General features: G+C 33.7%; 1 protein-coding gene across 1 annotated transcript; it reads left to right on the forward strand.

The window, feature by feature from the left end:
• Nucleotides 1-5428: 5428 nt before the first annotated feature.
• On the forward strand, nt 5429-13087 carry LOC145061252 (CLEC16A-like protein). The gene is made up of 21 exons (XM_079008682.1): nt 5429-5792; nt 6913-6964; nt 7083-7159; nt 7238-7371; nt 7457-7553; nt 7682-7739; nt 8682-8790; nt 8902-9025; nt 9129-9315; nt 9886-10190; nt 10294-10382; nt 10460-10530; nt 10645-10755; nt 10833-10898; nt 10982-11119; nt 11353-11458; nt 11578-11649; nt 11871-11929; nt 12007-12166; nt 12305-12471; nt 12542-13087. Exons 1-21 carry the CDS (start codon nt 5740-5742, stop codon nt 12800-12802), a joined length of 2496 nt encoding a protein of 831 aa, XP_078864808.1. The 5' UTR covers nt 5429-5739; the 3' UTR covers nt 12803-13087.
• Nucleotides 13088-13990: the final 903 nt, after the last annotated feature.

Genomic DNA, 13990 nt, shown 5'->3' on the forward strand with positions numbered 1-13990 from the left:
CAGTTATCGAAGGATACACAGATGCAAATTGGATATTTGACATAAAAGATTCCAGATCTACAAGTGGATATGTGTTTACACTTGGAGGTGCTGCTATAGTATGGAAATCATCTAAGCAAACAGTTATATATAGATCCATGATGGAATCTGAATTTATCGCCTTAGATATTTGTGTTGAAGAGGCTACGTCAATTTGGAGGACATTCCTAAATGGCCTAATCTGGTAATGGCCATATGTATACATTATGATAACCAATCGGCAATTGGTAGAGCTCAAAGTATAATGTATAATGGGAAATCAAGGCACATTAGACGTAGACATAAAACAATACGACAACTAATCTTTACGGGGGTTATCACGGTTGACTGGATAAAGTCAAAGGATAACATTGCGGACCCGCTTATAAAAGGCTTGAGTAGAGATGTAGTTTATAAGTCATTAAGAGGAATGGAACTAAAGCCCATGAATGAATAAATTCATACGAAGGAAATCTTACCCAAAAGACTGGAGATCCCAAGATCTGGGTTCAAAAGGATAACCTAATTGTATGAGTGAGGCATGTCACTGTGGGGGGAGTTAACACTACTTCCTAGTCCATTCCTATATGTAGTGACAAAATTAGGCTAAACAGATGGTTTTTAATGATTCTTGGAATCACCTATGTGATAGAGAAATGGGGTCGCTTCAAAGGGAATTATGGGGGCACGATTCCTAAAGCTCTTGCAGAACTAGGTTAGTGTTCATGACCAAAACAAACAAGTCTATGAGGATATGGCCTTGTCAGGGAGAGTCCTATGAGATTTACATCGTCGTCTACATAAATGACAACTCAGTTCAAAGACATCGAGATCTACTAACTGCTAGGAGATTAAGTGTAACATCTTAAGGGAGGCTTCAAAGGGTAATACCTACTTATCCTATGCAGGATTCAACTGTTGAAAATTTCGTTTGGAAATTGGATGTGCAGAGATCGATCTCCATTCATGTGGGGGATTGTTGGAAAATTTAGTATAAATAGTTATATTTTTACTAACTTTGGATATATAATATTATATATATATATACATATACATATACATATATATATATATGTTATATATATAACTAAATCTAAGTGGGTTTGTGTTCTCCTCCACGAGGACTTCGAAACGATACATTATATGTCCAAAATGGAGTATATGTGAATGAGATATCGATACTCAAAGAAGGGTATTTGAGAATAAATTTAGCAAAAGCGGATGAATGTGGGAATGAGTCCCATATTGGTAGAAAGACCAAACTCAACAAGGTTTATAAGCTTAAATGCATGTAAGGCTTATAAGCTTGTGTCTATGGTTTTACTACAATTCCTACCCACACGCAGGGGGGTGCAAAATTTGGATTTCGTAGACCAAAAACACTGAACTCGTGCATGGGCACGACCTGCGGACACGAATGCAGCTTAGAAAACTCGGGCTCGTGCTACCCTCATTTTTGCTAAACTTGACAGTTTTGGTCCCTATTTTTGGATTCTATAACGGATGCATTAATTACGTAACTAATGACATTTATTGGCATTAAACGCTCAATCAATCATTGATTTGTTTCCATTACACGATTCAAGTATAAAAGGAAACCTTTACCATCTCATTCAGTAAACAAATGAAAGTACTCTTCTTTCTCCTCCTTCTCTGTACTCCTGCTTTCGGCGACTCTTTCAGGCAAGTGAAATATCCGAAAGTACACCATTGTTAAGCTTATTGTACCCTGGGAATAGACGGCGAATCTGTTTAAGGGAATCGAGTCCAACTCGAGCCTCAACCACCACGTTTTGCTAATAATCTTTTCTTAACCAATTAATGTGGTTATTGAGCCTAAATGGAGCCAAGACAGATAACTAAATGCTAGAAAAAATCAACTATTTTGAAGATCTTATGTAAAAGTTATGGTTAATCAAAGCTGACTAAAAATTCTATATAAACTAAAGACAAACCAACAACCCTAACAACCCCTGTTTAAGGTTGTTGTAGCGTCTATTTCCTGGTATGTTTATTTAACTATTTTAGGGATTTTTGGAATAAGAAATTTGGAGGGACTTGACTTCACGATGCGACCAAAAGCTAGTTGCGGCGTGTGCCGTTTGTTTAAGTCGCGCCGTGACCATGTGTGGGTAGCAACGTGTGGCCGCCATAACTCAAAACCACAAGTCTTGGTTTTAGTACCTTATTTAAAGGCTCTAACTTTTAAGGGTTTTCTCACATTCAATCTCCATTCCCCTTGAGATCCAAAGCAAAATACACTAGACTATTTTCCATCCTTCCTTGTGTTTTGGTACTTATAGTGTGACCCTTGAAGAAGAATAAGTTAAATTCGGTGCATAAGAAGCTTGGTCTAGTGAAGTTTCTACCTTCTTATCACCTCAAAATCCTTTATAAGTTATAAAGTTTGGATCTTTATGGTTGAATGCTTTTAGATCTAAGTTTTTATCATGATTTGGTCCCTTTTTCTTGAATGAATTGGATTTGGGAAAACTCCAGGTTAGTAGTTGTATTGGATGGTTTTATGGACTCATGAAGTTGAGTGAAGTGTATGCTCAAGCCCTCTTAGAGTTGTACACAAAAGTCCTTGTCATTTTGGCCTCATTATAGATCTAAGCTTGTGTTGGCTTTGTTAGAGGCTTGGTTAAGGATAAAGTTGGAAACTTTAAACATTAAGAACCTCATTTGATGGATTTTGGAAAGTTATAGCATCTGACGTATTAGATTATACACTTAATAAAATTAGTGCTTCTGTCCGGGAAATATGATGCGACCAAGGCATGGTTACGACGTGTAGGTTGGTCTGGTCTCACGACTAGCTTGTCTTGTAGTGGTTGCGATGCGACCAGAGACTAGTCGTGATGCGTTGTCGCGTTGTCTGTTAACCGTAAACTTTTTGTCAAGTTTGACTTTTGGTTAAACCTTGGTGGATATGAATATTGAACTGAGGATTTGCCTCTATTTGATATCAGGTAGTTCGAGCTAACTGTTTCGTTTGTGGAGACCTCTTTGAGATTATGCTTGCTAGATTCATGTGAGTTTTCTCACTATACTATGTGTGACATTATATGTTATTTATATGGTAAGATGTATATGTACTGTTAGCGTACATATATATGATTAAACTAAGATAATCTTTTGTTATGTTTGAACGGTCCTATGGGATGATGGTCGTGAGCCTACATGGCCAGTAGGAGTAGGAAGATGATTGGGCGTTTACATGTCAGCTGGGTGTTGACTTATTGAGGTGTTGACTGTGAGCCGACTGGGACTCTACAAGTCAGTTGGGATGTTGGCTGAGTGCCTACTGACCCCTAAGGTGTTAATTGTGAGATTAGTGTTGATATGCATTATACGTTTGATGGACTGTGTGGTATACTTGAGAACTCACTAAGCTTTGTGCTTACGTTTTAAAGTAATTTTTTTTTCTTATGTTCATTGATTTTTTTTAAAAAATAACTATTTAGTTATATTTTTATCTCAATTCTTTTTGGTTTTATATTCAAAATTTTGTCCTTCTTTTAATAGATTTAGTTTCAAATTTTATTTTTATGGACAATTTGGTAATCATGCTTTGTTATGTTTTAATGCTACCAAATGCCTAGTTCTACTTCGTTCCCATCTAGTTCGTGTACCAAACACTAAATTAAAATGTTTATTCATTTATTTCGATTTCTCTCGAAAGTAATACTTTCAAGTGTTTGTATTGCAAATCTACTTATTTGGTAAGGTATCAGGTAATAACCTTTTTTTTATAAAATGTTTTGTTTTAAATTAATATCAACTCTTATTGAGAGTGAAAACTAAATTACAATGTTGGTATAAACCTAGATTTGTTCTTCACCCCATGACACATTGATTCAAATGAAGTTGCTTGAAGTTTATGGACGAAGAGGACAACCCAAAACCAGTGTTTTAAAAACCGATTCAAATCGGCCGGTTGAACTGTTTGAATCGAAGGTGAGGGCGGTTCGATTTGAACCGGTTTTATAATGATTTTCTTACCGGATTGAACCGGCCGGTTTTGGTAAAAAACCGGTTTAACCGGATGAATTGAACCGGAATGGACTGGGTTGAACCAGACATTCTTGGATTTTTGTGTTTGTTTTGGGTTTCTTTGTTTGATTTTGACTTCTATAATGATTGTTTTTATATGTTGCATTCTATTTACGTTTGTAATACTAAAAATATGACAAATTTTATAATTAATGTATGCAGGATAATTAAAACATATAAAAATATAGAACCGGTTTGACCATACGGTTGAACGTCACCTGACCGGTTCAATTAAAAAACCGGTTTTTAAAACATTGTTCAAAACAAAAGCTAATGATGGAAAGGATGATTTTTTAAAAAAAAAAATAATAATAAGAAATGGTTGCTTCTTATAGTTTTTTGATGAAGGGGACGAAATTGATTTTTATTTTTGATTTTTGATTTTTTTTTTGTCATTGATATCATGTAAGCTTTTGTTGTAGGCTCTTCTTATTCTTCCCCTTTCAATGTATGGACTTGCCTCTTAAAGTATTGTATTATTAGTTTATAACATGTGGAAACCATAATTACAAAATAAATTAAATTTTCATGGTAAAAATTAAAAAATTATTTGTCAGTTATTTTAAATAAATCATTAATTAAGAGATATACCAAAATTTTAAAGTTTTGAAGTGTTGCCTAATATATCTTTTTGACACGTGATATAATATTAATAAGAAGTTGTATTAAAGTGACACATGTCAAATGAAAATGAAAATTATTTTTTTTATTAGAATAGTGATTTCAATTATATTTAGCTTTTCAAGTTGTTATGTCTGGTTATAATTACAACCATGCATTTTGAATATTTTCATGGGATCATCTAGAAAAATAAAGATATAGTGATTTCAATTATATTTAGCTTTTCAAGTTGTTATGCTTGGTTATAATCACAATGCATTTTGAATATTTTCATGGGATCATATAAAAAAAATAAAGATATAATTATTATTTTACTAAAGGTTAATGGAAGACCGGAAGAGAGACAAAATAATAATAATAATAATAACAAACTAAACTTTCAAGGCCATCCAAATTAAATATATTTTATAAGGACCAAAACACCCCAAATCACATAAAATGTATTATTGACAATTATACATTATACAGTTAATAACTTAAAATAATGCAAAACAATCCCTTGCGTATAGGCATAAAAGAAGAAAGCAAGTACACATAGGGGTAGAGGTAGACTTATTTTTTTAATTAAAAATAAATATTCATTACAAGTGGCTTATCTTTTCTGGTTGGAAAAGAGTAAATTGTAAAACCATGTAAAAACCCGACCCGATTGCGATTGGGATTGCCAGCTCAGCCTTGGCCCGTCGACAGGCCTTGATGTTAATGGTGTCGACTGCGCAAAAATCATAATTCTAACCTTTACTTTAACCGGAGTTTATCGGCAATCGGCGATCCCCCACCGTCTCTGATCTTTCTCTACCCAATTTCACGCACACAACAACAGAAACATATATACGCACACAGTGTTCAACAATCAGAGGTTGTTCGTCTTTGAATTTGATAGATTATTTTCCGGTAGAATTTCGAATTTGGGGCGTAATTACCTACACTGGCAGTCAACAAAGATTCGAACTGAGGGAAGGCAGAATGTCATCATCGTAATCTTGAGGTTCTCCGAGGATGCTAAAATTTAACTCGTAAAAGTGGGCCTGATCGGAGAAAATCATGTGGTTTACGTTCTGGAGATCCAAAGATCGATTCACCTTGGATGAACTCAGGTAGCTATTTTTCCTTTTTAATTTTTCTTCTTTGATTTTCTTTTTTGGGGATTTAGTTTAATTTAGTTATCGGAGTGGGGAGATGTATTTTAGGGCAAAAGTAGAACGCTTACGACGATAAATTTGTAAGGGAAGACAGAATAAATATTTGAAGATTAGTGTGTCTACTTCGGTATTACGCAGCTTATTTCATCCATGGGCATATGACATACTCTGTTTACAAGTGGGCAGACCACATTAAACCCGACTACCACCTTCAGAAGAGTATAGATGTTGAGTTTTTAATAAAATCCATATGAAATTTGCATTTAGAAACGTAAGGTTTGAAACAAATAATGGAAGTTAGCTCGTTTTACATGGAACCAATGGAGTTGTCATTTTGAACCTTACATGGAGTTTATTCTTCTGGGATATAGTGGTGCTGCTTTAATTTATAGTATTTTGCATATGATATGGTAAATGTGATGAGTGTATATGTTATCTCTTGTGAGTCTTGTCTTATCATTCCCACCTGAGAGCATAACATGTGTCACTCTTTGTTCTAAACAAATGCTCTTTTATGTTTTTGGAGCTTTACTATCAAGGATACTGAGATGGACAAGTACAACATCCCTTTATTCATTCTACCATAATCAAAATTATCATTCATCTTCTGTCCTTCAGTTATTGGACCCCTAAGAATGATATGTCATTTATAGGCACTATATGTGTAAGATACTACATTTTCCACATCCTATGGTACCACTACAGTTGCACCATCATATAACATGATATCATCATAAGAAAAAGATATACCATCAGTATTTTGCTTGTATGCCCTCTGTAACCACATTCACAACTAAATTTTGATGGAACAATCATATATTCTCAAAAGAACAGAGTATGCAGTATAACATATTTTGTTCAAACTTTTATGGGAATATAAATTATTGCAAGATATCTACACAACACATATTGGTTGTCGTTTTTTCTGTCTTAAAAAAACTGGATCCATTTAGCCTGTATCAATGTATCTAAACATATTAATTTGTTTACAATAATTAAAGTTCATAGCCATGGATCTATGGCATATTAAACATTCTTGATTCATGTACAAGAAATTGATTGGCTTCTGCTGCAGATATTTAACTGACCAACTGATGAAAATTCAAGTTGTTAATGACGTTAACAAGGTAACAACATTAAATTATCCTTCATCCATGTTCTTTCATTCTCCTTTTAAATGCATACAACATCAATATGTTTACTTCAATGTTTCTAATGACCTTTCTCTTCTTTATATTGTGATAGGATTTTGTGATAGAGGCACTGAGATCAATTGCAGAGTTGATAACATATGGCGACCAGCATGATGCAAATTTCTTTGAGTGCGTTTTTTTTTTTTAACATTTTTACTTTATTATTTATATTGAACAAGACATTTGTTAATGAGGTCTATTTATCAGGTTTTTTATGGAGAAACAAGTCATGGGGGAATTTGTACGGATATTAAAGATCAACAAGAATGTGATTGTTTCGATTCAACTGCTACAAACAATGAGCATTATGATTCAGAATCTGAAAAGTGACCACTCCATATGTAAGATGATTATATACATGTAGTGTAGCTTTATATTTTGAAGATGCTTTATTAATTTCTCGACTCTCGTGGAAAAACAATGCAGATTATTTGTTCAGTAATGAAAATATAAACTCCCTTATAACTTATTCTTTTGACTTCCGGAATGAAGAGCTATTGTCATACTATATATCCTTCCTCAGGTTTGCTAAATTTCAGACTCTCTGTTGATTTTCTGGAATTATCCTCTTTCAATTGTTTCTTGCTCCACGTGTTTGTTCTACTTTTCCCCTATATGTCTGTTGACCAATTTGAATTTCGTCTATTGAAGAGCAATCAGTGGAAAGGTGAACAAGAATACCATATCTTTGCTTGTTAAGACTGAAAATGTAAGTTTGTTACTGTCTATTTACTGTCTCTAAGTTGTCAACATTTTGATTTTACCTGATGCATTTGATATGAACAAACACCTTTATAACTGTTTATATATATTGTTGTGCGCTGAAGGTTCATTTTCTCTGATAATACCTGTTTTTGTATATCTTTTAGAGAATTCACTTAAGTAACAAGCTTGTATGTGATGGAATTCAACATAAAACAGTGTAAACTCTGAGTGCTTATATTACCAGGCCTATTAGGAGTCACTTTCTTCAACTTATCTGTCTAATCTTTGAGTTACAGGAAAATGGGTTTGTTTTATCGTGTTTTTCACATGAATTTTATTTGATTTAAACAGAAAGCTTTACCTTTATATGCCTAAGGTACCTTTATCAATTCTGATAAAAGAACAACTATAAAAAGGAGGAAATTTAAAAGGTGCTTGAAAAGAGAAATTGAAAGGCAACTTTTTGAGCACAACTTTAAAGACAATCACCTAAAAAACATAAATGACTATAGAAGGAAAGAGGTTAAAGCATTGAAATTGGTAACTTTTTCACAATTGACATGAACCCATGGCAAATCATGAAAGGATTTAACGAGTCTTGTATAAAAAAGCTTTCCAGTTCTCAAAGCCTGAAACAGGTAGCTGAAATTCCAGTGTCGTTTCTCCTCTGTAGTTCTGACTCTCCAAGTTGCTTCTAGATGATTTATACCAATTTAATGCAACAACCACTTATTTTGGAATACAAGTGTATAGGTCAGAACATACATGTTGTTTTATAAAGTTGAGAGCATATATATCACACTAAGAGATGCTTTGTCAACTATCTCACCAAAGTTTGAACCTCAAAAGTGGCATGTATACGTGTATATGTTTGATTGTTTTCTATCTCCACTACCTTCCCTCTTCATGTTATAATATATATTTTTCTTCTCTTGTATGCATTTAGGAGGATGTAGTTGCCTTTCCCCTTTATGTTGAGGCAATTCGTTTTGCTTTCCATGAAGAGGGCATGATTCGTACTGCAGTTCGGGCATTGACTCTAAATATATATCATGGTTAGTTACTTTCAACATTATGTAATATTTGCTTTCCCAAACTACCCTTGGTATAAAACTATAAATTTTCTAAAGTGTAGTCAGTCCTTACTCATGTTTATTGTTTTGCAGTTGGAGATGTAGTTGTTAATAAATATATCTCCAGCATCCCTCATGCCGATTACTTTTTGAACTTGGTTAATTTTTTTAAAGAGCATTGCATCAGCTTAAATGGAATGGTATCACCTACCACAGAGTGCGTTTCATTGTTTTCTTAATTCAGTACAAATTAGATGTGTTATATTACTTTTCTATTTTCCATTTTTTATCTGAGCATTATACTTGTGATGATGATATAGGAGTGAAGGGAGTGAATCAACATCTAGCATATTCTCTGCTGTTGATGAAATTGAAGACAATCTATATTATCTTAATGATGTTGTATCTGCTGGGATTCCAGATGTTGGGACATTAATTACAGACAGCATGTTGAAAATGCTCATATTTCCCTTGCTTCTTCCTTCACTAAGAGTTGAAGTTTCTGATGTATAAATCTGTACTCATTATGGTAGTGTTTGGTATGATGGAATCAGGAAAGGAATGGAATGGAATGGACCATTCCTGAAGGAATGTGATCCCTTCAATTTTGTTAATGATCATTCCTTAGTCATGGGTTGTTTTTTAACATCCCATCATGGAATAGAATGAAAAATTGCAACGTAACCCATTTTTATTTATGTGATTTATATCTCGACAAATTAAAACAAGTTCTGTTATTTTAATTAATTTACTGTTTAATGTTTTTAAACAACAAAATAAGTTATTTGGGGTTAAAATAATCTATATAATAGAGTTAAAGTTATATATTGTATTTACATATAATATAAAAAATCATTCCATTCCTACAGGCCAAACCAACATGATCATGGAATGTAATGACTCATTCCATTATCTTGTTTCTTCCGATGTCTAGTCTATTCCATTCATTTGTCATTCCATTCCATCCTACCAAACAGACCCTATATATTTTTTGCCACTCCATTACAGTTTTAAACTTGTTTATTATATATATACTGGAAACCTTCTTTTACTAAACTTGAAATCTTGTAATCACAGGAAAAGGCATTTGGTTCTGTGACTTCTCTTTATTTGCTGTGTTCCATATTGCGGATTCTCAAGATTAAAGACATGGCGAATACTATTGCTGCAGCCTTGATTTGTTCCATGGAAGCCATTTTGCCAAATTCTGAGGCTAAAGTTAATGGCTTCAAGGCAAACCATGATGAAAGTGATGAGAGCCATGTAGATGATGAGAAGGAAAGTGGGAATTTGGATTGTAGTAGCATGATAGTTTCTCTTCCAAGTTTATCTACTTCATCAAGCAATCATCATAATTGCTGGGGTTCTGCTTCAGTTTTAAGGTATGAAATAATGCTTCTGGCATCAAAGTAGCATAGTTTATAAAGTTTACTTAACAGTCTTTTAAAATCCATTCTGATCTTCTATTTTCTTTTCCTTGTGTAGGGATGCTTTGATCTCTTATATTACAAGTGGTGATGATATGCAAGTGGTTGGTTCTTTGAGTGTTTTGGCAACATTCTTGCAAACTAAAGGTTGTACTTTCGTCATCTTGTTACATGCTTCTTGATGAATTTTTTATTTTTCCTCATTATATTTTCTGAATTTACAGAGCTTGATGAATCAATGTTAGATGCTCTTGGAATCCTTCCGCAACGTAAACAACATAAGAAACTGTTGCTGGTTTGTGTTGCTAATTTTTCACTTTTTGCTTCTTAAAATTATCACGGGCTTTTTGCTGAAAGTAGTTATTTATTTTAATTAGTTGAAACACAATGCTTGTTTTTGTGATTCTAGAAAGCCTTGGTTGGTGAGGACTCTGGTGAAGAGCAGCTGTTTGCTACAGAAAACTGCACATTGAAGGATGGTGGAGATGGTGAACTCAATATTTACCTTCAAAGGTTAAAGGTATGTTATACCTCATTAAAAAACTTTATGAAATGTCGTGTAGCTTCTGACACTTCAGTTGCTGTTGACATTGACAGGACCAGTATGAAGTGTCGTGTTCCTATCAGGAAGTTGGAGAAAGCCCGCGTGTACATAGATATCTAGTACTTTCTGTTTATCCATTTTTAGTTTTTTTTTTTGTTTTCCCAGTTTTGGGCTATGTATTAAAAAAATATATTGGTTTCAGGTACTAGACGCGTTGATTAGTCTTTTTTGCCGAACAAACATATCAGCAGATACATTATGGGCTGGAGGTTGGCTTTTGAGGCAATTGCTTCCTTATAGTGAGACAGAGTTCAACACTCGTCATCTTCAGTCCCTTAAGGTCAGTCATGATTATGAATTATGTATACCAAAAATGTTTTTCTTGAAAAGGTGTACGTATCTTTGATGAACATGATTTACCAAGTAAAATTGTAACCTGGTTCAGTTTAGATGGAGAATTAGGATATGCCTGAAAAAAGTTGCACATGAATCTGATAGGATTATGACCCTTTAAAATATAATACCCTGGACATTTGAAATATAATACCATTACCCCCATACATGTGGTTGCAGGAATCCTTCAAGAAGTGTTGTAGCCAGCTTGTTGAAGAGGAAAGAGGAACCTGGCCTGATCTACTCATACAAGTGCTATGTGATGAGTGGAGGAAATGCAAAAGAGGTATATCAACTTCTTTTATGTTAATGTATTTTATATAACGTTTTTTTTCTTAGTTATTAAAGTGTATGAAGTTCATGTTACTTTATTTTGTATAATTTTTCTTTTTTTCTCAATAATAGCAATTGAGGCTTCCTCCCCTCGAAAGGAACCCAAGTCCATACTTTTCCCAACAAAGAAGTCCTCTTCAAGTGGTATGACTTGTGATATATATACTCATAATTATTTAAGAGCATTAATCTACCCAATTATAGCATTGTACTTGCACTAATTTCTTTATTTAGATACTACACATTGTTAAAATTGCAATGTTGTAGTAGGAAGAAATGAAAGTAGGATGCTATAATAAACACTAAATGGAGTTGTGTTTGTTTTAAGCTCTGAATTAATCTGTTTGGTTTGGTTGTCTGAATAGACATTATACCTGCTGAATCATCTTTTGCTGCTGGTGAAACAATGTACGAGCGTGTTAAGGTTTTCCTCAAACCTAATCCTTATTAATTAAATAATATTTAATAGTTTATTATTTTAATATTTTTAATATTGTGTAGGTGTTTGTGCTTCTTCATCAGCTCCAAGTTTTCTCAGCTGGTAAATCTTTGCCAGATCAGCCTCCTATCCTCCCTCCAGCTGACTTCCCTGAAAACTCCCGAGCAAAATCCGCTGGTCTTAATGTTATTGGTCCAAAACTTAGCACCGAATTAAATCTTGGTTAGTCTTCCTCACATTGTTTCTTATAGCAATCTGCATTGAAATAAATCAAAAGAAAAAAAGAAATTCAATCATATATACGTTTTCAATAAACAAAAAATATATAATACCAATTAATATGTATCTGTTGACATCCAGTTGATGCAGTGAGTTGTAGAATTGCATTTGAAAGGGGAAAGGAACGTGAGTTTAGCTTTTTAGCAATTTCCATGGGAACTTCCGGATGGATAATTCTGGCAGAGGAATTCCCTCAAAAACCCCAATACGGAACTGTTCGTGTTGTCGCACCTTTAGCCGGATGTAAAGTAAGCCTTTTCTTTTCTTATTTATTTTTAATTTTTTTAAATGTTTATTTATTTGTTAAAAACATAACAGCCAAGAATCGACGAGAGGCATTCAAGATGGTTACACCTTCGAATCCGGCCATCTACATTACCTTTGACTGAAACGGCCAAGAACGCAGCCAACCTCAAACTAAAATCAAAATCATTGGTGGATGGAAGATGGACGCTTGCATTTAGAGATGAAGCCTCTTGCAAATCAGCTTTCACCATGATTCTTGAAGAGATTGACTTGCAATGCAATGAAGTAGAACGAAGGCTTACCCCTTTGATCCCAGAAGAAGAAGAAATGTGAAACAATTTCATAAAACTTCATTACGGGCTGGGCCGGGCCCCACACAAATAACGCCTTGTCTTTCTGTAAATGTTCATAAGACAAATCTTGGCTCTTGGGTTCGGGTATATAGGAATTTATATAGATATTATATGACAATATATATATCGTTGTATATTAGGCCATCGTTATGTTATGCGTTTTCAACTCTATTTTCTCGTAGTAGGCTTCTTTGATTGTTGTGAGAAGAATGAATGTAAATCATAATTGCTATTGTATTCATATCGCCCTTATTCTTTGTTTGAATTCAGCATTTCAGGAGGATGTACTGCTTTGGAATAGAAAAACGTTGGACTAAACTTGCAAGTTTTTGTATACAACAAGGACCATTCTTGTAATTTTACCTGCAAATACGCATATTATTTTTTTTTTATTTGTATGAAAGACAACATTTTGATAACATTTCAAAGAGTTTAGAAATAAACAAAACTTAATACACCATAGACTCATCAAGTCAAATTGAAGTTCAAATGGTGATCATCTAGGTTGGTCAAATCATTTGTATGAATTTAAGGCTTAAATGCGTTCTATGGAACTTTGGGGTTTTTGGTTGTCTAAATGGTTTGATCATCATATTTGAACCACTAATCCTTATGTAGTTATGTTTGTAAATGATTTCCAACCTATTTAGAATGCCATTTGATTCAATAGATGTCATTGGAAACAATGTTGATAATCTATCAAGTCAAATGAGGATTATTGATTAATTTGGGGGTTTGATGTCGATGTGCATTCATTCAAACCTCCAAGCATTTAGTCGATTAGACCATTAAGTTATGAATGAGTTAAGATGAAATAGAGCACAAATAAGTATTATTAAGAGCTTAATCTAACAGTTAAGTGATGAGTAAACTATTTATATAGGATTGGATAATCAAAACACTCTTGATTTGGTGTGAATAATTACTTCCAAGATAAGGTGGGTAAATACCAAGAGTACAAGTCTCTATTAATCTATTTGATAAATGTGATGGTATAAATTTTATAATAAATACCTTTGCTGCTATATAACTATTCAATGGATCAATTTTGTTGAAATACATGGCTTTCCATGTTGATAACCTATAGCAAGGACGGACCAATTCATCAATATGTGGGGCATTTTCACCATTTTCAATTTTGTCCCATATAGCACAAACAACATGTCTA

Source organism: Lactuca serriola, chromosome 7 (assembly GCF_051521515.1).
Source record: "Lactuca serriola cultivar US96UC23 chromosome 7, Lser_US96UC23_V15, whole genome shotgun sequence".
NCBI classification, from domain to species: domain Eukaryota; kingdom Viridiplantae; phylum Streptophyta; class Magnoliopsida; order Asterales; family Asteraceae; genus Lactuca; species Lactuca serriola.

Coding starts and splice junctions, on each gene's coding strand:
- LOC145061252 (XM_079008682.1), top strand. CDS start 5,740: ATGTGGTTTACGTTCTGGAGATCCAAAGATCGATTCACCTTGGATGAA. Junction 9,026..9,128: donor ATGGTATCACCTACCACAGA/GTGCGTTTCATT, acceptor ATGATGATATAG/GAGTGAAGGGAGTGAATCAA. Junction 9,316..9,885: donor TAAGAGTTGAAGTTTCTGAT/GTATAAATCTGT, acceptor TTGTAATCACAG/GAAAAGGCATTTGGTTCTGT.